This window comes from Vombatus ursinus, unplaced genomic scaffold (assembly GCF_900497805.2).
Source record: "Vombatus ursinus unplaced genomic scaffold, bare-nosed wombat genome assembly UNPS02000749.1, whole genome shotgun sequence".
In the NCBI taxonomy this organism is placed as follows: Eukaryota; Metazoa; Chordata; class Mammalia; order Diprotodontia; family Vombatidae; genus Vombatus; species Vombatus ursinus.
In genome coordinates this window covers 19553394-19578987 of record NW_020940527.1, presented here as the reverse complement: position 1 = coordinate 19578987, position 25594 = coordinate 19553394, and the positions used below count along the sequence as shown (strand labels likewise).

Sequence of the window (25594 nt, the reverse complement as noted above, 5' to 3'; positions counted from 1 at the left end):
GGAGAGGAGAGGAGGGGAGGGGAGAGGAGGGGAGAGGAGGGGAGGGGGGAGAAGAGTCTTGAGAAAGAATCTGAGGAACATATTACTTATACTAAGGAAAGAGTGGGGAAAGAAAAATAACTTTGCCCTCATTTGTGTTTATTATCTTTTCCCTCTCAGAGACAGGTAATGAAGCTGGTATCAGATCTTTACTCTCTAAATGGAGTGCAGGGAAGCACAAGAGTAGCCTATCATCAGCTCCAGACATTCTGCCATGTGCTTCCTTATAAATAAGAGGAGTCTCCAATACCATCTAACAGCATCATAGCCTTTAGTCCAGTGGTGTCAAATTCAAGTAGAAAAGAGGCCGCTAAACTAAAGTTCCCTGAAGGCCATATATTGGCTTAGAAAACCAGATATTAATATTATCTATGTTCTATTGTATTTTTATTTTGTAAAATATTTCCCGATTACATTTTAATCTGGTTCCCTGTGAACCAGGTACCTCTCCATCTTTTCCATGAGCAGAACATAAGACACTTACTCAAATGTTTTACTGAAGTCTGAATATATTAGGTCTACCATATTCCCCTCATCTGCCAGGCTACTCACCCCATTTGAAAAGGATATGTGGTTAGTCTGACCTGGACTGCTCTTGATAATTGCATGCTGGTTCTTAGGGATCATTGTTTCTCTTTCTAAATGTCATTAACCATTCCCTTAATACTGTGCTGGAGGATTTTGTCCAGAATTGAGGTCAACTTTGCCAGTCTACAAGTTAAAACTCTACCTTCTCCCCTTTTCGTGAAAGTTAGGATATTTGTCCCACCCACTCCAATCCTATTGCACCTCTTCCTTTCTCCATGATGATTTAACATGGGGCAGCTAGGTGGTGCCCTGGAGTCAGGGGGACCTGAGTTCAAATCCGACCTCAGACAAATAACATTACTAGTTGTGTGACCCTAGGCAAGTCACTTAACCCCAATTGCCTCACCATAAAACAAAAACAAACAAAAAAAACCCCACACGTTTCAGGATGATTTAACACCATTAAGCAGAAGGATAGTCTAGTGGACAGAGTGCTGAACTTGGACTCAGGAGACCTGGATTTGAATTCCACCTCAGATAATTTTTATTTCTCAAATCCTCAGTTTCCTCTTCTGTAAAGTTAGGAACATAACACTTAGAACACCCACCTCAGGGTATTGTCATAAGAAAACCACTTTGCAAATCTTAATGTGCTGTGCATATAAGATAGTGAGAGATTAAAAAAAAAAAAAAACCTTCTTCTGCTCATGTAGGTCAGCACCTTTTCTGTAACTTGTAGTCTTGGACAGGCATCTAAGGCACAGAAGGATTAAGCTAATTGCCCATGGCCACACAGCCAGAAAGTGTCAGAGGAGTGACTTGAACTCAGGTCTGCATAGTTCAGAGACCAGTTCTCTGTCCATTATACCATTACTATTTTTACTAAAGATTACTGACAGCAGCTTGGTACCCATTTCTTTCTATATTCCAGAATGTGGATGCTCTGGACCTGGAGACTTGATCTCATCAGATGAGTTAAATTCTATCTGGCCTTTTCCTCACCTACTCTGAGTTTCCACTGATAACAATTTTTGTTCTATTCTTCTCAAAACACATTCTCCTTTTAAGAGAAAACAGGAGCAAGTATGACTAATTCAGCTTTCTTATCACTGTCCATTACTTTCATACTACTGACTGCCCTGAGCAGTGGTCCTATCTTTTCTTTAATAACTCCTCTTGTTCCAACAATAGCTAAAAATCTGTTGTTGTCTTTTTAGCATTCACAACCAAGTTATTCTGGACTTCAACATTCCTGAAATAATTCTATGCAATATGCATTTTTATTCATTCCTAGATCCTGACCCCTGCTTATACATTTTATGGTGTATATATATATATATATACATATATATATATGTATATATATGTGTGTGTGTGTGTATGTATGTATGTGTGTGTATATGTACATATATGTATATGTACGTGTATACACACACATACATATATCTACATCTTCAACATATATGTGTCTTTTAAAATCTTGATTTTGTCCATGAATTCCCTATAGATGTATAGTCTCTTTAAGCAACTACACCTTCCTCTTTTTTTTCCCCACTCACAGCAATCATTTCTACCTGGGTCTTCATAATCTTATTATCAAGAGTTTCTTCTCCCTCTTGGGCTGACTTCCCTTTCAAAATATTGCACCACTGAATGCTACACACCCTTTCTCTGAACTCTACACTATTTTCCTCATGAGGATGTTGTATGTAAAACACTATGTAACATTAATATGCTAGGAAAACATAAGCTATATGTTGGCTGTACCAGCCATTGTTCTGAGCAACAGGGAAAGGGAGACAAGGGGAGATCAATGTTAATCAGAACCAGAATCAAGGCTAACAACATGCATCCTTGCTCTGTATTTGACAACTATGTCCTTAGAACCCAAGTAAATGGATTCTTTCATAGCCCTTGCTCATACCTAGTAAATCATTTGTGACATGCCAACATCTGGGCTTAGATTGGCTTCTGGTACCTCCTACCAGAGAGTCTAAGGTCCCTTCCAGCTCAAAATCTATGTTCCCATGATTTCCCAGCAACCCATGGCCACTCCCACAGCACAAAGAAAGTATCATGGTAGTTCTTTATTGAAGGATGGATAATGATAATAATGATGACATTGCATTTCTAAAAGTAATTTAGCCTCTAAGCATGGGGAGATCTGAATTATATTGACAGAAATCATAACTAGATGAGAGGATCAGCAGGGGATAGAATGCCATCAGAATAAAAGGCATTTAGGGATATTTGGAAACAAAATAGAGGAAATTAAATCTCATTAAAAGTAGACTTTCATTTTTTATATTTGGATCCCAGTGCACTGAGTAGGTGCTTAATAAATGTTTGTTGATTGGTTGACTTTTTATGTCAAAAAGTAGTCCTTTTACAATTATAACTGCATTATTGTTGTTATATAATACAATTGCCATTCAAGTATTTTGATGTGACATTATTTCATATTTAACGTTTTAGACAAGGGAAAATATCACTAGTATTAATATGTTCTCCTACAACCCCTTTTTACATTGTATGGAGCAGTGTTGCCCAAGGCCACTTCAAAAATGCTATACTACAATGTATTTCAATATTACTCCAATTTTTACATCATCTCCGAATCCTATTTCGTGTGTACTGATTCCCTCTCTCTTCTCCTATGATAAGTTATGTGGAATAAATAGAGGTTGCATGTGCAACCCTTCAGTACAATTCAAATATCCCTCTTTTATTCATCATTCATTCATTAAATGCCTATTAACAACATACTATAAGCAAGTCATTAGGTTTCATACTGCAGCAGCTGGGTGGCACAGTGGATAGAGAACTGGACCTGGGGTCAGGAAGACTCATCTTCATGCATTTAAATCTGGCCTCAGACACTTACTAGCTGTGTGACTCTGGACACGTCACTACATCTGCTTGCCTCAGTTTCCTTATCTGTAAAATGAGCTAGAGAAGGAAATAGTAAACCACTCCAGTATCTTTGCCAAGAAAACCCCAAATGGGGTCACAAAGAGTTGGACACAACCAAAAAACAATTCAACAACAAAGGCTTTATGCTAGAAATATATAATATGAATAAGATCCAGCTGAACTCAAGACTCTGATTTCAAGGACTTTACAAACTAGTAAGGGCGATGAGACGCATATCTACATATCTATAATACAAAAATAAATACATGCATAAGAAAAATTCATACAAAGTGTTGAGAGATTGGAGAAGGGAGAGAGCATTTTCAATTGAAAATGAAATTTTACTTGAGACAGTCCTTGAAAAAAAAGGTATTTCAACTGCCTGAACACTGGAGTAGGGAGAAATCCATTGCAAGAGTAGAAAGATCAATGTGAGCTAAAGTAGAGAGATGGAAGAGGGCAGGACAAGAACAGAAAAAGAAGGATAATCCAATTTTACTGGAAGTCAAGCCAAGTTAACAAATATTTATTAAGCACCTGCTATGTGACAAACACTATCCTAAGTTCCTGAGAATACAATAAAGGCAAAAAAAAAAAAAGAAGTAATTCATGAAGGGGAATGGTATGTCCCTAAGCTGGAAAGATAGATTGTGGTCACACACAAGGAATTAAAGACCGGCCCAAAAGGTTTGCAATTTCTTCAAGTAGAAAATGGGGAGCTATTGAAGGTTCATCTAAGAAGAATATCAATGACTTTCATTTTAAGTTTAGGGAGGGTAATGTCTCCTATTTAGGTCCTTACACATTTAGATCTAGAGCTAGAAGAAATATCAGCTGCTATCTCTTAAAGCCTATCTCCCCAATTTTAAAGATAAGGAAACTGAGTGGAGGTTGTGACTTTCTCAAAGTCACACAGGTACCATAAGAAATGTGATTTGAACCCAAGCCCTCTAATTCTAGTTGTTCTCTCTCTCCACTATACTATACATCTGAGAATACACAAAGGATGTATGTGAAACTTCACTCTCCCTGTGGAAATCCCTTCTATTTATGGAGACTAATGCCAGTCTATGAATTAATAGATATCTTAGGTGGTTGCCTGAGGCAAACAGGGGTTAAATGGCTTGTCCACTTAAGTGTCCATCATGGATTTGAAACTAATTCTTCTTGAGAGCAAGGACTGTCTTTTTCCTTTCTTTGTATCTGAAGTGCTTAGCACAGTGCCTGACATGTAATAGGGCTTAATAAATATTTTTTGACTATCTGACTCCAAAGCCAGATCATGACCTATTACACCACTCTACTTACCTAGGAATGAGAAGACTTACATAAACCAACTGTCTAATCAGGAAATCCAGATAAGAAGTTTTGCCAGAGTTTTGGACAGAAGTACAAAAGCCGACTTGATTATTTTAGAGATCACTCAGGGGCAGGTTAAATCCTTTAACAGAAGTAGCTAATCTCTGCCCTCAGAGGTGATGAAAAGCATTTTTATCCAAATGGGCCAAATACAAAGGGACCACTTTTTAAATTGACCCAAGGAATAATCTTTCCCCATACTCATCCAAGCTCAGACACTGTAAGACCAGAGAATTGGGTTAGATGCGTGCTTATGGTGCCTTTTGGTTCTATGAATATTAATGACATTATAAAAGTAAAAAAAAAACATAGGCTGTATTCCCAGCCGGCCAAATGAAAATGTAAAACATTCAAATATGCTGGTCTTTTGCTATTGAATGGACCATAATACCAAAATAACCACAAGATTTTGGCCTCTCTCTAACAGACTTTAGAGATCATCTAATCCAACCCTCTCATTTTGCAGATGAGGAAACTGAGACCCAAAGAGCTTGCCTCTAGTCACACATGTAGTTGATAACAGAGCCAGGATCCCAATCTAGGTCCTGACTCTAAATTGTGTTATTACACCAAGTTTCTTTTAAATTCACTTTAAAAAAAAACCCTTTGATTGAGATTGTTGGGTCAACATTTATATGATCAGTTTGGTGACTCCTATTGCATTTTGCTGGGCTGTTCTTCAAAGTTTTCACCATTTTAAAGTTCCACCAAGAATGTACCTGTTTCCCACAACTCTACCAACATTAAATATCTTAACTGATTATTGCCTTAAAGGACTATGTAGAAAGGCATCCCAGTAATAGTAGTTAGAGGGAACTCAAGCCAGGAAGTCTTCCTTGAGCCAGGAAGATTTGAGTTCAAATCCTATCTCTGAAATATAGCAGTTATGTCATCATGAGCAAGTTATGTGAACTCTCAGTGCCTCCAGGGAGCTCTCCAAGATATTATGAATTGCTGATTTGCATTGTTGGAGTTCCCACATCGAGAAGTTAAACCTCAACCCCTTCCCCCTACCACCAAAAAAGATGCTATCTTAAGATTGCCTTGATTTTCATTCCTCTGATTATTAAGGAATTTGAGCAGCATTGCTTGGACTTTATTATACAGATACGCATAGAAAGGAGCAAAGACCTACTTTCACAAAAGGATGCAGAGTCACTTTACTAGAAATGGGAGGGGGCAGAGACAAGATGGAGGAATAAAAGTAGTGACTTGCTTGAGCTCTGCCCCAAACCCCTCCAAATACCTGTAAAAAAATGACAAATTCTAGAGCAGCAGAACCCACGATATGACAGAGTGAAACAAATTTCCAGCTCAAGACAACCTGGAAGGTCAACAGGAAAGGACTGTTGCACCAGTCTGAGTGAGAAGCATAGTCCAGCGCAAAACGCAAACCCAGAACAGGTCTCAGGGGACTGAATCACTGGCAGCTGTGGTGGTTTCCAGATTTCAACCCACAAACACCGAAGACAGCTTAGAAGGTCAGTAGGAAAGGTCTGTCTGACCTGGATGAGAGAGGAATGCAGTCTGGCCCTAGCCCTGGGGTCGCGGATGCTGCAGCAGCTGCTTCCGGAGCTCTCCATCTACAGACGGTGGGGGGATTGAGCAGCTAATCAGAGGGGGATTGCAGGGATCTCTTTGCTGGCACTAAGGCAGGATTATCTTGCTTTCCCCATGCTTGTATCTGGGTCACAGTCTTGGGTGGCAGTCCTGGGGTGAGGAGGAATGCTGGCATAGTGGAGCTTATGGTGGCGGTGGAGAAGGAATCCTCCTCACAATTACAAGGCAGAAAATAATGCTTGTGGTCACTCACAGACCAGATCACAGGCCAGGAGGGGAGTAAAGACCTTTCCTTGATCATACCACCTTGGAAGAAATGAAAATTTACAGGTCCCTAGAAGTATATCTGAAAACAGCTGAACAAAACCCCTGAAGTTTGGGACAGTACACCCTAGACATTGGAAGCAGACCCCTACCTTAACACATAGTTTAAAAGTCAAGTAATTGACTGGGGAAATGAGCAAACATCAGAAAAATACTCAGACTATAGAATCTTACTTTGCTGACCAAAGACAACAAAGTCAAAGCTCCTACATTCAAAGTCTCCAAGAAAAATATGAATTGGTTTCAGGCCACAGAAGAGTTCAAAAAGGATTTTGAAAAGCAAGTAAAAGAAGTAGAGGAAAAATTGGGAAGAGAAATAAGAGTGATGCAAAAAATCATGAAAAATGAGTCAACAGCTTGCTAAAGGAGACCCCAAAAATACTGAAGAAAATAACACCTTAAAAAATAGACTAACCCAAATGGCAAAAGAGGTCCAAAAAGCCAGTGAGGAGAAGGATGCCTTAAAAAGCAGAATTGGCCAAATGGAAAAGGAGGCCCAAAAGTTCACCAAAGAAAATAATTCCCTAAAAATTAAAATGGAACAAATGGAAGTGAATGATTTTATGAGAAATCAAAAAACAATAAAACAAAGCTAAAAGAACAAAAAAAAAAGAAGACAATGTGAAATATCTCATTGAAAAAACAACTGACCTGGAAAATAGATCCAGGAGAGATAATTTTAAAATTATTGGACTACTTGAAAGCCACGATTTAAAAAAAAAGATCTTAAATATCATCTTTTAAAAAATTATCAAGGAAAACTGCCCTGATATTCTAGAACCAGAGGGTAAAATATAAGTTGAAAGAATCCACCAATTACTTCCTTAAAGAGATCCCAAAAGGAAAACTCCTAGGAATATTATAGCCAAATTCCAGAGTTCCCAGGTCAAGGAGAAAATATTGCAAACAGCAAGAAAGAAACAATTTTAATATTGTGGAAACAAAATCAGGGTAACACAAGATTTAGCAGTTTCTACATTAAGGGATCAGAGGGCTTGGAATATGATATTCCGGAGGTCAAAGGAGCTAGGATTAAAACAAAGAATCACCTACCCAGCAAAACTGAGTATTCAGGGGAATACTTCAGGGGAAAAAATGGAAATTCAAGAAATAGAGGACTTTCAAGCATTCTTGATGAAAAGACCAGAGCTGAATAGAAAATTTGACTTTCAAATACAAGACTTAGGAGAAGCATGAAAAAGTAAACAGGAAAGAGAAATCATAAGGGATTTATTAAAGTTGAACTGTTTACATTCCTACATGAAAAGATGACATTTGTAACTCATGAGATCTTTCTCAGTATTGGGGTAGTTGGAGGGAATGTATGTGTATGTGTGTGTGGTGTGTGTGTGTGTGTGTATACATATATATACACACACACACACATACACACACATATACTATATATAAGTGTGTGTGTGTGTGTGTGTAGACAGAGGGCACAGGTTGAATTGAATATGAAGGGATGGTATCTAAAAAATAAAATCAAGGGGTGAGAGAGGAGGATTATATTGGTAGAAGGAGAAAGGGAGAGGTAGAATGGGGTAAATTACATACAAGAGGCAAGAAAAAGCTTTTACAGTGGAGGAAAAGAGGGGGGAGGTAAGAGGGAGAAAGTGAACCTTACTCTCATTGGATTTGGTTTGAGAAGGGAATAACACATATGCTCAATTGGGTATGTAAAATTATCTTACCATACAGGAAAGTAGTGGGGAAGGGGATAAGAGAAAGGGAGATGAGAGAAGGGAGGGCAGATTGGGGGAGGGGGTAATGAAAAGAAATGGGAAAAATTGGTAACAAATGATATGTCCAGTTGGAATTGCTGAATAATGATATATTTATGAAATAGAATATTAAGGCATCAAAAATTATAAATATGAAGAATTCATGGAAATATGGAAAGATGATTCAAAGACCAGGAGAATAATCTAATACATTGCCTACAAATATACATATACATCCATATAGTTATGGAGAAACAAAGGCAACCAGGCCTAATAATTAGTCAGTCAAAAAGCTTTTATTAAGTTCCTATTATGTGCTAGGTGCTGGGGACACAAATGACAAAAATGTGATATTTCTTGTCCTTTGAGAGTTTATACTACTGAGAAGAAACAACATATTCACAGATAAATAAGTACAGGAAACCCATGGTGCACATTCATTAAACAGGACATATTCAAGGCTGAGCTTTCTGCTTCCAGACAAACTCATGGGCCTGAGGTGGAGGGGTGGGGAAAGAAAGGTTGTTTGGAGATGATGAGGCTTTCCCTTTGTTGCCTGTTTAGCCGGTGGATTTATTAAGTGCCAGAGATGGGATCTGCATCCTGTTCTTCCTGAGTCCAAGGCCAACACATGAGCAATTAATATTACCCTGACTCCCTGGGAGGTGAAAAGAATTACTATGGGATTTTTTTTAATGGATTGACCAGACACTCAGTGCTCTCTATCTTTTGGGCTGCAGATTATGTCAGGACAATTCCTAGATGCTACCTCTAAAGTTTGAGGACAGAGCACCTTGTGTCCCCCATCTTGGCCATCATACTACTCTGAACACAAGACAAATAAAGCCTACATAGGCAATCCTGAGACTGGATTCTGGACCTCATATTTGAGTTTCTTTTTTTCCTTGATCTTAGGTCATAGGTTCTTAGCCTATTACATTCAAAGCTGAAAAGAACTTTAGAGGCCATGAAGTCCAATCCCATTTTACAGATGAGGGAATTGAGGCTAAGAAAGTTTAAGTGACCTGCCTTGGGTTACACAACTAGTAAATGCCTGAGGCTAGATTTGAACCCAGGTCTTCCTGTCTCTAAATTCAGTGCCATTTCTACTACTCTATGTTGCCTATGTGAACATGTATCTATTCAAGATGGATGTGTCCAGGCTTGGAGATGATTTTGAAAATTCAAGAAATCTAGAGGACTTGGATTGTTTTGGTTGGAGTTGACTCATGGCTCAGGGAGGTGTTTCCAGAAACTACTCCAGTACTCATAAAGATGCCTATGACAGGAGAATGGGCCCAAACTTGACCCATTTTGCCAGAAGACATAGACTTGTTTGGACAGTGCAGAGCTGAGGTGAAATGGGTGAAGAATGCTTACTTAGCAGTCCCAAAAACTACATTGTATTCTGATGAGGTTTAAGTGTCAGCCTCCTGAGAGACTTTAAAAGTAGTTATAAATTAATTAATTCTGTTTTAAATTGTTCCGTCAATAAATGTGGTAAGTCATTTGAAACTTTTAGCATTTCTTTTAAATATAGGAAATAAATGTCTGTCCCATGCCTGATTCATATTGTACATTGAGCACTTTTCCATTCTACCTCTGGGAGATTCTAGACAAGAGCCATAACCTAAGCTGTAAGCATATGGTCCATAGGGTTCCAGAGTATAGGCTTAATGATATGAGAAGGGCAAAGAAAAAAAGGGAGGAGAATAACTCCTCTTTGTTAGAGGCTAGGCTCCCCCTGGTCTGAACCTGATCTAGACCACATTCATGGGCCCAGAGGAGAAAGACCCTTTAGAGAAGAAAGGAGAGGGATGAATGCACTAGCCCCTTGGGCCCATTAAAATACAAAATAAATACAAAGCAATTTGAAATGGAGGGATTCATTGGGAAAGGTCTCTTAAAGGCGTCACTTGAATTGAGTCTTGAAGGATCCCAAAGGGTATAGGTGAGGAGGGAGAACATTCCAGGAATGAGATGCAGCCTGTGAGAAAGGTTTGGGAGTAGGAGATGGAATGTGATATATGGGTAATGAACCATATGTAAGCTATGGCTGGCATTCACAGTGCATAAAGAGGGAATAATGTGTAATCAGTCTGCAAAGAGAGGCTGGAGCCAGATTATTATAAGGATGTAAAATACCAAACAAAAATTTGAACTTAATATATACACAGACAGAATTGGAAAGGGATGAAGAGCAAATGTATCAGAGATTTCTGTTTATACTGTGTGAAAATGGTTTAGATGCTAGTGAAAATGTATGCTATGAAATTATTGTTTTTTCTATTTTGTCAAAATGTAAATCTAAATTTAGGGTTTTATTTGGAGAGTTTGGTAGATTGTTTGTTTATTAGTATTAGCTGTGAATGGTGAGTTATTGTTTTGTTTTGTTTTGTTTTTAACAGAATTGGCCAGATCGTTTTAGCCAGAATTGTCTACCTAGCCAATGTTTGCTTACACAGACTTTGGGCCCTGCCAAATGGACAAGAATTTGATGATGGGAATATTTCAGCCATCATGCACATTCTTTTCCATTTTTAAAAAATACATTTGAGCTACAAATGCTATAACCACAAACACTAGCTGTGGAATAACTGGTTGGTTCTGGCCAAGTACTATTCTGGGTCATTTACACAGATTTCAGTCAATGAATACTGGTAGATTGGTGGTACCTGAGCCTAGAGTCATAAAGATCTAAGCTCAAATATGGCCTCAGGTACTTACCAGTTTTGTAACCTGGAGCAAATCACTTCATCTCTGTCTGCCTCAGTTTCCTTGTCTGAAAAAATGGGGATAATTATCACCTACCTCACAGAGTTGTTATGAGAATCAAATGAGATATTTTTAAGGTGCTTGGCATAGTACCCGGCACATAGTAGGTCATTAATAAATGTTTCTTCCTTTACCTTCCTCCCATGAATATCTATGAAATACCTTCTATTCAATTTATACTAGGAGAGAGGGGAATCTAGGAATCTGGGCATGTGTTAAAAATCTGAAAATGGGGAGGGAGATGGAGGGAAGCTTCTAGAATTTTGTAGTCCACTCATGTTTTAAAGTTTTGTACCTTTGACAGTCTGGGAAACCTATGGACCACTATTCTGAATAATGTTTTTAAATAGCATAGTGGTTAGAGCACTAGACCTAGAGTTTGGAAAACCTGAGCTCAAATCTGTCCTGAGACACATACTAGCTGTGTGACTTAACCTCCAAATACCTCAGTTTCCTCATCTATAAAATGGGGATAATAATAGTACCTATTTTCTAGGGTTGTGAGGATCAAATGAGATAATATTTTTAAAGCACTTTCAAGCCTTAAAGTGCTATATAAATGCTAGCAATTATTGTTATTATAAAATGAATAAAATAAAATATGCAAGATTACAAAGAAAATCAATTATATAGAAATAGTTGTAAATATAATAATAATAGTTATCAATATATACAATTATATAGAAATACAGTTATGAAAGAGGGTGAGAGGGTGAGTTCATGAGCACCAGATTAACAACTCCTGCTATAGAGCAAGGTCAGGAAGTTTACTGAGTGTCATGGGAAGCCTGAAAAGGAAATCCAGCAGTAGCAAAGACAATGGGGAACTACAGATGTATAGAAAGTCATTGCCATATTTCTTCAGGGTAGCCTAGTGGAATAAAAGGAAGAGTAGCTTCAGAGTCAGAAGATTCTGGGTAACAGAATCCCAGATCACCAAGTGGGAAGGGGTCATCTTGTCTGACCCACACTTCACCAAGAATCCACTCTTCTTACCTGACAATTCAAGTTCTCTGGATCCTCTTACAAGCTATGTGACCTAGAATAGGTCACTTCCTTTCTCTGAGCCTGAGTTTTCTCATCTGTAAAATGGAGATAATGAGATTTCATTTAAATTCAACAAAAGTTTATTAAGCATACTGTACTACAGGCACTGGAGATAAAAAGGACCAGAATAAAACAGTCCCTACCCCTATTTACATTTTCCCTGAGGAGAAACATTTGAGTTACTTACTTCACAAGACTATGGTAAAGAAACCTCTTGGTCAATGGTAAAGTGCTGTGCAAATGAGAATTATTAATGTCATTACTGAGAATCAGTGTGGCCTAGTGATTACCATGTTGGAGTTGGAGTCAGGAAGATAAGAATTTTAATCCTTCCTCAGGTACTTACTAACTATGTAACCTTGGGTAATCTCAGCCTCAGTTTCCTAGTTGGTTAAAATAGAGTTGGGGTTTCCAATAGAGAGAGGGATAGAGATAAAGATAAGGATTTAGATACACATAGGGATAAGGACTAGACTGGTGATTTCATTAGTATAAGGAAGTCCTGGAAGAGGAAATTCCCTCTCCAGTTGCAGATTGCACCTTCTTGGAATGTTGCCTAGAGCATTGAAAAGTTAAGAGCTTTACCCAGAGCCACACTGCTAGCATGTGTCACTTGCAAGTCCCATCTGTTAGGGGTAGAGGTAATAACAGCTGTAGTACTTACTTACGAGGACAGTTGTAAGGATCAAATCAGATCATGTTTCCAAAGTGTTTTGCAAGTATTAAAGGGCTATAAAAATGGTCTGTTATTTTCTTCTATTAATACTCCAGGTGAGTTTCAGCAGTCCTTTAGCACCCATAAGTACAGTACACACCATATAATCCACTCCTTCCCTCAAATTCATTAGACTGCGGGCTCCTTGAGAGCAGAGACTGACTTTTACCTTTCTATGTATCCACAGTGCTTGACACAGTGCCTAGCACATAGTAGGTGCTTAATAAATGTTTATTTAGTGCCTGACAAATTGGTGGTTCCCATTAGTCAGCATCAGAGAGAGTTAAGGATAAGGTCATGAGAAGGAAGCAAAAATCAATCACCACAGGAATTAGAGAAAGTCAGCAACTCCTATAACACTGCACCTAGTTATACTCTCAGAGTCTCCACAGAATAGCAGCAGAGATTCAGGGATAGGAGATCAGGAAAAGTCGAGAGCCCTGGATGAAGTCACCTCTACTGTTTCTGGTCAGACCAGGTCACACACTTCTCATCATGTCCCTCAGTTCCTCCCCTCAAGGATGAGGCAATACCTATCTATCTAAAAGCTTAGTTTGAAAGCATGAAGAGTTCAGTCTGGAATAAGGAGAGCCTAACTCCACTGCAAGAATAGGCCGCTTCTCTATCGTTGCGCAGGCTGCCCTCCATGCCTGGAATGCATATCTACCTTCCCTCTGCCTCTTAGAATCCCTCTCTTCCTTCAAGGCTCATCTCAGGTGGGTCCCCTCTTCTGACTAGAAGCCTTTCTAGCCTGAAATGATTTAGTATTTACTTATCTGTATATACTTTGCCTACCCTCCAAAAAAAAATTATAGTTTCTTGAGTGAAGAGATAATTTTACCTTTGGTTTTGTGTTCCCTACACCTAACAAAATGTTCTGCATGCAATGAAATTGAGAATAATGGAACAGAATGGAATTGAATGGAATGGAGATCAGAAGAAGTCATTCCAGTATGGCTGTGTTAGGTAATGAGCAAATTCAGGTCTGCTGATATCTGCCTAGTTCAGTGTTCTTCTCACCACCCTAACCAACTAAGCCTACTGAATTAACTAGCTAACATGAGTTACATGGATACAAAAAGAGATTATCCCCTCATCCACAGCATCAGTGCCCATGGCATCTAGCTGCCACACAGTCCCCCAAAGCATCATGGATGGATGGAGTAAGGAAGGGGTCAACCCTAGAGGCACAAGTTAACGCAATTCTTCCTCATATCTCTGTAGTGAAATTCCTTACCATCCCTCAGAGCTAAAAGAATCTTTCTTGGGCATCACAAAGCTAGGTCCATGGCTGCTCCCACAACCAAAGACTTATAACCACACTGGAGCTCTTAGAGGTCATTACCCCATTTGAAAACACCTGGGTGATAGGTGGGAGCTGCCTCTTGATGCTAATGACTTAGGTGAGGAGAGACACTGAAAACAGCCTGAAAATTCAGCTGAGTCCATGGTTGCTCCAGAGTTTCCATAGCAACAGTAGACATTCCACTCTACCCTCAGGCTGCTGCCAGGGACTTCTTTTCTTAAATCAGTGGAAGAGAAGGGAGGGAAAGGAGGACACTTCCATCTGTTTCAGCATGTCTATGTACCCTGTCACTAGCTGACTGAACAGTTTATTGCTATCAGGCCAGACAAGTGTGGTCTAACCTTCAGCTCTTACCATCCTTAGCCATCCTGGTTAGCTGGCTTAGCTGGTGACATTGATACAAAATAAAGAGAATGCATTTACTGTAACTATTTCAAATACTCTCTTAGTACAAAATTTTTATCTGCTGTGTCCTGTGCAGATACCATGCTTGTCTCTCAAAATGTTTTGATGTTCAGGCAAACACCTTTGAAAATCCACGATGGGAAGAAAGAGAGTTTTTCTTTCCAGAGAAAATTGATAGGGCTCTCAGATACCAAGGAAGGAAATCAGGTGTGGTGGTTGCTTATTGGTGAGTTCAAAACTGTACTTTCTCTATGAATAACACGAATAAAGGACCTTTACACATGCTATGCACATGGCATGATTTGATAGGGCTCAGGAAAAGTCTTCCTGACTTAAAGGCTTCCTTAACCATTGACCTTGAAAGAGGGAATACTATGAATAAAGAGGATTGCAGAATCTGAGATTTACATAGTTAGATGATTGAGCTAATCTGGTGGACAGAAGGTTGGATGATGAATGGGTGGATGGATGGATAGATAGATAGATAGATAGATAGGTGATAAGACAGCCAGATAGGTAGATAGACAGACAGATGATAGACAGATAGATAATAGATAGATAGATGATAAGACAGACAGGTAGATAGACAGACAGATAGATGATAGACAGACAGATAGATAGATTGATAGATAGATAGATAGATAGATAGTAGATGGAGCATGGCAAGGAGCCTAGAAGGAGAAGCATGAAGCCTTAGGAAGATAAGGAAAGAGATTCACTTATCAGAACCTGGAGGAGCCAGAGATTTAGATTTATGGTTGAAAGGGGTAGATGCCATCTAGAACCCAACATAAGTAATTAACAATAATAATGATAATGATAAGCTGTCATTTATAGAGAGCTATGAGATTTCCAAATTGCTTTACATATTATCTCACTTGATTCTCTCAACAGTCTTGTGAGATATATGCTGTTACTTTACCAATTTAGCAGGTTAGGGAATACATTAAGCTATTGGCCAGTTACCTAATAACCTATCAGAGTACTAAAGGAATGAGATATAGGATAGATGAGTTCTGACAGACCGAAGAAGGAAAGAGTAAGAAAAAGATAATAAATAAGGCATCTTTGGTAGCTGCAGATGTGTCTCTGTAGTGTGGGAAAGTGGGGCCACCTGAGGTTGGCATTTGGGCACTGATATCTTGGGGACCAGGGAAGCAAAAAGAGAAACAGAGGAATTGAAGACAAAATTATGTAAGCACTTTGCCATTTTGACTAAGACAGCTGTATGTAGGTGAAGCTGTTTTGATAGCTGGCAACTTCATAATTCTTTCCTTCAGACCACTGCTGAAACATCTTGCTGCCTTCAGTGAAAGTGATCTAAAAATGTAGATTTAGGAATGTGCTGGAGCCAGCTCAAACCAGCTCATAAGAGCCTATTGTAAAATTTTCAGTATGAGCTTTTATAGCTCAGAACCTCTACCAATAAAGGCCTGATTTATTGGGGATTTTTTTGATTATCTATATTTAAGAAAGTGATGGAGAAAATGTTAACAATGCATATTAGAGTAGAAAGTGTTTCATGCATACAATTTTTTTTAAGAACTGGTGGTTCAACGTATACCAGCACACTAATGTCAGTCAAAGTGACAAACCACTAAGTTAACTGACAACTATTTTTAAAAATATTAAAGAAAACAATTTAAAAATTACCCTACCACCTCTTGCCCAATGCACAAGTCACTGAAGTTTGAGATTTACCATCTGTGTTCTGAAATTTATTTGTGTCAAAGTACCAGGCATGGTAATGTTGTAGAAGATTAATTAGTAGAGCACTCAGAAGTCTGACAGTTTCTTAAACATTTCTCCTAGAAATAGACTTAGCCTTAGAGCGAACAATTTGTCCACAGGCTCATATGGCATCTACTTTAATGATAATCAACCAGTTGCACTGAAACCAGTGTCCCCGAGTTATGAACACCAGCACCACTCTGTAGCATGTATCTTAGATGAAGGTGTATTTCACATCACTCCCCGTCATGATCTAATTGCTCCCAATACATGGCACTTTTGTACTTTTGCACAGGTGGGCCTGCATTTTTGGATGCATTCTTACCTCACCTCTGCATGAGGCCTGTCCTGATCCCCAAATAGCTCTCTTTCATGAAATTACTTTGTACAATTTTGTATTTAATTATCTGGGTATGCATTGAGTAGGTTCCTTTTCCTGTTTAGTAGAATGTGAGTTCCTTGAGGGCAGAGAGTATCTCATTTTGGGCTTTGCATTCCCAGTGCTTAGCACAGTGCCTACCACATCCCCTGTTTCTTCTGGATTCTGACCAGCCCAGGAGATGGTGAGGACCTTCTCTAGCCAGGTTTCTTGCTTTTACTTATTTTTCTTGCAACCCTTTTCCCTTTCCATTACTGGGTGATCATGTATGGTCATGTATCCTTGCCTTGCATTTAAGTGGGAACTTAATAAACATTTATTGAAATGAATTGAGTTGAATTCAACATTAAATAGGGAAATTTCATGGACTACTCAGGCATCTATAATACAATGAAGCCTATGTTCTACCCCATCCAGAACATAAATGACTGAAGGTTTATCTCAATGAGTGGTTCAAATGGGTATAGCTCTTTAAAGGAAGAAAAATATGTCAAATAACATATAAAAGAATCCCCACATTTGCCTTTGCTACATACAGCTGCCGCCTGCAGACATGCCACCCGTCATAAGCCCAACATTATTGGAGATGCACACACCTGAATGGCAGCAAGTTCTAAAGGATTTTCCAGTGTGACAGGAGACAAGCAGGCATTTAAGCACCAGAGCACACTTCACTGAGATCATAGTGAAATGGGCCCTACACGGGCAACAAGGGTTTATAAGGTACCAACATGGTTGGAACCATGTCTCCTGTTTCTTCTGGACACTGACCAGCCCCTGAGACGGTAAGGACCTTCTCTAGCCAGGTTTCTTGCTTTTATTTATTTTGCTTGCAACCCTCTCCCCTTTCAATTTCTGAGTAATCCTTTATGGTCATGTATCTTTGCAAATATAAAGCCATTTAACCAGTGTGTGTTCACATTCACCCAGGATGTGTTTGATTTTCATAGAGGACAGTGTCCTGAGATAGAGATTGTGGGTAATTCTGCTCCTCCTGAACATATGCCCCTAGTTAGGAAAAATAGGGTACTGTGAATAGAAAGGCAGCATGGTAATTCCAATAATGGGTGTTTGTGAGTCTGAAACAACTCTTTGAGTAGAGTGAAGTATTGCTTTCCATGGTTATTGAGAAAGAAGTTTGTCTCTCTATGCCAATGGAAGGGGCTGTCCCTGGAAGAGAATATTCAACTAGTCTCTAAGACATTCCTTTATCTTTATACCACCACCAATCACAACTTTCTAACATCCCATATACGTTTATTCCTCAGACTTTTTGCACATGATGGTTTTTTTGGGGGGGAGGGAAAGAGTTGGTGCTGTTTTTCTGCCCTCTCTATGTCTAAACTTAATACCTTAAGAGGAAATGGAAATGGAGGTGACATTTCCTGCATGGATGGTTCAAACAATTCACACCTTTGAAAATGTTCCAAAGTCTGTATTATACCAACACACAGGTCTGAAAAGTACAATGATTAAGGATTAACAATAATCTTAGCTTCATTTCACTATTTTCATTCCTTAAAAATATATATTCACAAGGACTAGTATGTAAGGGTTGGCCACTAAGCTCCCTTTAAACTTGACAACTCTGTGACTCTGTGAATTGGTTGTCTTTTTCAAACTAAAACCAAACCTCACTGATCTTTTGTAAATATCCCATCTTTGAGCCAGGAAACAGGATTGTCAGTCATTTTAAATAGACATATCCCTAAAGAAAGTTACCCAAAGACCATTCCTCCCTTCAGCAACAGAGTTATACAAGTAGCACGTGGGATGGGATTGATTCGGTCTACGGCTGCATCTCTAATTGTGAGAAGTCATGTGCCGGGATAGATGGTGGCGCTCTCGGAAATACTCATGGCAAATTGCGCAGGTCAGCTTCTCTTCCCGTCTCCTCTTGGCCTGCACCTCAGAAGAGGAGTATTCCTTCTTGTGGTGTGATCGCATGTGGAAAACCAAGTCGGATGTCATACGGAAGGAGAGGTTACATTTCGCACACCAGTTCTGGGTAGCCATGCCAAGTGATGTGAACGTGGGTGGCAAGAGCGTCAAAGACGGGGAAGACGGGGTGGAGGAGGCAGACGATGGAGATATGTGTAACTGAGCTACAGGCTTTGGCCACAGTTCTGAGGCATATGGGAAGGTGTTGCACTGGGGGGCCCACTCCTGTAACATTTGTAAGTTGCACAAATCGCTGATGGAAAACTTGGAATTCAAAAGATTTCCACAACACATAGAATCCATGGTGTTAATGAACCCTGACAGATCCCCCAGGGCTTCTGCCGAGTTGCTGACTGGGGGCTGGGAGCTTAGTGCTGTTCTCTGGGCCAGACACTTGACTGGTTTGCTGAAAGCGCTTCCCAGCTCACCCAGGGCCCGGGCAGGCCACACAAAGGAGAAAGCACTCTCTGCTCCACTCAGGACACAATCCATTGGTTGCTGTTCTTTGCCAACTTGGTTTGAGCCAGGTCCTTGGTCCCCATCTCTGGCTCTCTCACTCTGAAGTTTGTCCTTTAGTCTCTTGACCTCAGTGAAAGCACTGGGCTTCTGGTCCCAGGGGGCCTTCTTGGATGACTGCTTCACTGGGCTGAGCTTCCATATGGCAGCTGACAGCACATGCTCAGTCCCTCCATCCTCCCTGCTGCAGGGAACAGAGGGCAGTCTCTTCCTCAAGTGGTTTGTTTTCTCCAGCAACACCATTTTCTGGACCTGGCTCTGCTCAGCTTCATCGGTTTGTGTCTTCTTTTCAGGCAAAGGGCTGTGCAGAGTATTTTCCTGGGTGGCCATTTTGACCTCCAGGTCTCTGGCTAGGTTGTGGAAGTTAGTAGATTGGTCCAGATCCCTGGTATGGGGAGCTTTGGGGTCTGGAGGGCTCATCACCAAGGGGGCTTTCCCTGGAGAACACAGGAAGTGAATGTGCGAGAGATAGGAATGCTCACACTTAAAGGTATGGTTGCATTTGGGGCATCTGTAATCTGGGTAGAGAAGAAACAAAATATTATTTTATGAGGGTTTTTTTGCAGAATATGAGTCATTTAGCATAATCTGTAACTATTTCCCCCATAGACTCAGTTTACACTAAGGCCAGTTTCTCAGTGCCTCTCTCTGTCCCTCTCTGTCTCTCTCTATCTCTGTCTCTGTCTCTCTTTGTCTCTGTCTCTCTCTGTGTGTCTCTGTCTCTGTCTCTCTCTATCTCTCTCTCTCTCTGTCTCTCTCTCTCTCTGACCTCAGTTTTAGAAATTTTCCCCAGATAAGATGATTGAAATATTAGCCCCTGACATTTAGCTTGTCAAACCTTTTCAGAGGTTTTCATATCTCTCTGATGGGGAATGACTGATACTCAGATGCCCACATATACCATCTCCATGTTTGACTAAGCAAATTGCTCTACATCTTTAGGCCTCAGACTCTCCATACTTAAAAAAGAAAACAGGCAATAATACATGGGAACCTTGCAAAGAAAGATAGAATAATAGCAAAGGCATGGCTTAAGCAACCTATGGAGGGGCTGAAAAGAGACCAAGAAGTGTAGACAGGTCTCAATGTGAACACTTCCACCATAGCCTATGAATGATTCATCTATAGCTTACAGCCTTAGATATTTGCCTAGGGCACTGAGAGGCTGCCCACCATCATTCAGCTAGTATGTGTCAGAGAAGGACCTTGAACCTAGCTCTCAATCTCCTATCCTTCTCATCATTAGCAAAAAGCAATTACTACCCCCCCAAAAAAATAAATAAAGATAATTACAATCATCCAACTAACCAAAACCATTAATCCATATTCCCCCTTCCCCAAATTTCACTTTTTGGAGAAAAAAGAAACTCATAAGAATATAAGATATTAAGGATTTTATTAAAATAAGTTCTAGGAGATATTGAGAGGAGGAGGTATCATTACACCAACATCTCACTTGCCTTTGTCAGTATCTCCAGTTATATACCAAAATTACAGACTTTTATCAAAATCAACTTAGAAACATTTAATTTTTATTCATCAAGTTCTATTTACTAATGCAAAAAAGCAAAATAATACTATTTAGAAAGATGGACAAGAGTCATATGAAAAAATGCTCTAAATCACTATTGATTAGAGAAATGCAGATCAAAACAACTCTGAGGTACCACATCACACCTATCAGATTGGCCAAGATGACAAAACAAGAAAATGATAAATGTTGGAGAAGATGTGGGAAAAATTGGAACACTAATGCATTGTTGGTAGAGTTGTGAAATGATCCAACCATTTTGGAGAGCAATTTGAAACTATGCCCAAAGGGCTATAAAAATGTGCATACCCTTGACCCAGCAATAGCACTTCTAGGACTATATCCCAAAGAGATCATCAAATGGGAAAAGGACACACGTACAAAAATATTCATAGCAGCTCTTTTTGTGGTGGCAAAGAATTGGAAATTGACAGGATGCTCATCAATTGGGGAATGGTTGAGTAAGTTGTGGTGTATGAATGCAATGGAATACTATTGTGCTATAAGAAATGAGGAACAGGTTGACTTCAGAAAAACCTGGAAAGACTTGTATGATCTGATGCTGAATGAAGTGAGCAGAGCCAAGAGAATGTTGTACACAATAACAGCTACGTTGTACAATGACTAATATTGATAAACTTAACCCTTCACAGCAATACAAGGATCTAAGACATCTCCAAAGGCCACGTGATGGAAAATGCTATCCACATCCAAAGAAATAACTATGGAATTTGAATGCAGATCGAAGCATACTATTTGCTATTTTTTTTCTCTTCTGTTGAGTTTTGTTTCCTCTTTCTGGTGGTTCCTCCTATTGATTCTAATTTTTACTTACAACATCACTAATCTGAAAATATGTTTAATAAAAAAAGAAAGATGGACAAGAAAGAGTACAGGTTATAACCAAAAGGGGTTTCTTTTATCTGCAGTTATATAGAAAATGTAATAGCCAGGATATATCATTCCTTAAGTTTTCTAGTAAAAAGTTGACAGTGTTAAGCAAGTCAAGGTAAGTGTCACTGGGCTTGGTGTTAAATAGAGAGCTCCAGAAAGAAATGTTCCCTGCCATCCAGGCTCTTACAATCTAAGACTCTGTCCTGGACTTTTTTCTCTTTTTTTACTTTCTACACTCTCTTTGACACCCATATGTCTAATTATCATTTCTATGCAGAGTTCTTCCATCTCTACAGTATATATCCAGCCCTACTCTTTCTCCCTAGCTCTGGACCCATGTCACCAAACATCTATTGGACATTTCCAACTAGAAGACCTATAGGCATCTCAAACTCAACATTTTCAAAATTGGATTCATTTTCTTTCCCACCAAACCTATCTTTCTTATGAATATCTCTGTGTCTGGCAAGGGCAATCCCATCTTTCTAGGCTTCCAGGTCTGCAACCTCAGTCATTCTCCACTAGAAAATGACTCCTCACTCTCACTCACTCCGTGTCTCCAGTAAGTTTCCAAATCTTATAGTTTATATCTCTACAACATCTTTCACATAAATCAATTTCTCTCCATTCATTCAGCCACCACCCTAGTTCAGGTTGTATATAATTCCGGTCCCTGCCTCAAGTCTCTCACCACTCCAATCTAACTTCCACATAGCTGTCAAAGTGATTTTTATAAAGTTCATGCCCAAAGCTCCCCGACTCAACAAGTTCCTGGGGCACCCTATTACTTCCAAGATCAATGACAAACTCCTTTGTTTGGTATTTAAAGCTCTTGATAACTACATCCCATTCAACCTTCCCAGCTTTATTGTAGCTATTCCACATCTACCACATACCCTTCCCTGTGGCTTCACATTGGTTGTCCCCTACACCTGGAATTCTCTTACCTTCCATTTCCACCTCCTGACCTCTTGGACTAATAGTATTGTGGAGTCATATATTTAGAGATGAAAGGGACCTTAGCAGCCATCTAACCTAACCCCGTCATTTTATTGATGATAGAGACTAAGGCCCAGATAAGCTAAATGATTTACCCAAAGGTAATGAACTGGCAGAGACAGGTTATAAACCCAGGTCCTCTGAGTCCAAATTCAGCACACTTTCCATGTTAGAAACAGCTAGGTACCACAGTGGATAGAGCTGTGAACGTAAATCAGGAATATTAAGATAAAATCCAGCCACAGATACCTATTAGCTATGTGACCCTGGGAAATTCATTTAACTCCTGTTTGCCTCAGTTTCCTCATCTATAAAATGGGGACAATAATAGCCTCTACCTTCTAGAGTTGTTGTGAGGATAAAATGAGACATTTGGAAAGTGCTTCACAAACCTTACAGTATCATATAAGTGCTAGCCATTGTTGTTGGTGATGGTGTTGTTATCCCATCTATAAAATGTATATAGTGCTTTAAGATTTATAAGCACTTTAAATATATTTTCTCACAACTCTGGTAGATACATTGGCGCTACTATCATCCCCCTTTTACAGCTAGGATATAGAAGGTAAAAGAGATTAAATGATTTGTCAAGGGTCACATAACTAATAAATGTCTGAGTCAGGATTTGAACTCAGATATCTTGACTTATCTGCTATACCATTTAATTTCCAGCTCCAGGGTCAATATCTGCATGAATCCTTTCCTGGCTGTCCCAGATACTAGTATCTTTCATTCCCCATGTCTTTTGTATGTATACATATACATACACACAACACACACATACACATTCATATCCATGGGTATATGTTTCTCCTCTCACTACAATGTAAGCTCCTTGAGGGCAAGCATTATTTTGGTTTTGATGTTGTATCCCTAGTGACTAGCACAGTTTCTGTCATACAGGATGGTTAATAAAAGCTGATTGATTAAGATACTAAGAACTACTGTAAAGGAGCATGGAGAGGACCAGGGTATAGCAATGTCACACAGCTACTGAAACGTTGGGCAGGAAATGGTTAAACCCCGCACTATTTCTATATCTCTGGTTTACTCTGCCTATTGTATTGATATGGAGACATTGCAGCATTAGGATGAATATTCCCTGAGAATAAGATACCAGGCTGAGGGAGCCCTTCAATACAAGACACAAAACAGGAACAAATTAATCCAGACAAGATAGGGTATTGGCAGAGATAGATGAGTTTCTGATACTATGTGAATAATGTAATTACTAAGTAGCAAAAAAAAAAAAAAACCTGAAACCACAGATTCTTCCAGAAAAAAGATGTTCAAAAATAATTAGGGACAGGTTATTTATCAGGCAGTAAAATACCATAATTAGAGGGAGAAATCTGGGGGTATGTATCATAGGGGAAGAATTTGAAGCAACTCTATACTAAATGAATTTACATCGGTACAGTCTTTAGGTTATATAGTAACTAAAGAAGAAACAAAGATTCCAGATTGCTAGAATCCGCTGAAACACTCTTCTGTTGACATTGTGCCCAATTCCATGGAGCAGGAAGTTAGAACAACAAACAGGAGTTGTATTTGAATGATATATCTGTCAAAAGTATTTTGGTGTTCAGAATACAGGCAAGTGCATTTGGGGAGTAATGAGCAGAAGGAGAAACCACAGGAGATCTACACCCAGGCAAGTCAGGAAGAAGACAGCTGTCATGTCTCCTCTAATCAAGGTAGGAGGGCTTCAATAAGGAGGTAGGATCTGAGGAGCCATTTGAATGATGGGAAAGAATTGGCTTGGTAGGATCAAGTGCGGACATTTCAGGGTCTAAAGATTTGGAGGTTGGATTGTGAGAATAAAATAAAGGAGTTCTGCATAAGTTGAGTCTTAGAGGAGGTGGTGAAAGTGAGGTAGTTCCCAGGTTCCCAAATTAAAAGACTTAGAGATCAAGTTGAGGATCTTGAGACTAATACAAAAGGTACTGAGGACAGCCACCATGAGGAGGGAGGAGATATGTAAAAATAATAGGCAGAGAAATTGACTGGCAGGGTACAATGGCCAAGGTGGGAGTCTAATGAATAGGAACATTATAATAAACTGAGAGATAAACAGGGACTAATAAAGACTACAATCATAATAATAAAAACAAAAGAGATATTGATGTTATTTCGATAAGAGCTAGTATTTATATAGAGTTTTAAAGTTTGCAAAGCATTTTACCAATAAATATTAACTCATTTTATCCTCACAACAACCCTGGGAGATCGGTGCAATTCAACATCAGGTTAATATATGGAGAAACTGACGCAGAGATCAAAATTTTAAGTGACTTGCTCAGAGTCACATGACTAGGGTCTGAGGCTGGATTTGAAGTCAGGTCTTCCTGCCTCCAAGTCTAGCACTCTGTCCAATAATATTTAGCAACAGATTGAGTGTGTGAAGTGTTTTTTTTAATTATTCAGATTATCCCTGTGACATTTCTTGCTTGAGAAGTTGCCATTGTCATCAAATATGAAAAATGTAAGCACAAGAGATGGAAGGAAGGAACTCTGCCAATCATTTTCTCTGCCCATTATTTTTTCCATATCACCTCTCTCCCATGGTGGCTATGCTCAGTACATTTTGTATCAGTCTCAAGGAAGCAAAAGATACTATGTGCCAGTCACTGTGCTAAGCACTGGAGGATACAAGTGCAAACAGAAAAAGGAAAAAAAAGACAATCCCTGACCCCAGAGTTTACAATCTAATAGGGCAGACACACACATAAGGGAGCTGAAAAGCAAGTGGAAGGAAGAGTGGCAAAGAAGAGCAAAATCCATGGTTTTGACATCCAGAAAGTCAGGAGCAGAGCAGGGAGGTGACTGGAGACAGACTGACCTGGACGTTTCCACAAATGGGGACTCCAGGAGAAACTCACCAATGGGACAGGGGGGCCTTGCAGAA

At 39.4% G+C, this 25594-nt stretch overlaps 1 protein-coding gene across 1 annotated transcript in view; it reads right to left on the bottom strand.

Annotated features, from left to right (window-relative positions):
* Window positions 1-17797: 17797 nt before the first annotated feature.
* The window catches only part of ZNF488 (zinc finger protein 488), a 42273-nt gene continuing 34476 nt past the window's right edge, over window positions 17798-25594 (bottom strand). The window contains exon 3 of the mRNA XM_027860776.1: window positions 17798-19780. Within this exon, the coding sequence (XP_027716577.1) occupies window positions 18609-19780 (1172 nt within the window). The 3' untranslated portion in view covers window positions 17798-18608. The remainder of the gene's footprint in view (window positions 19781-25594) is intronic.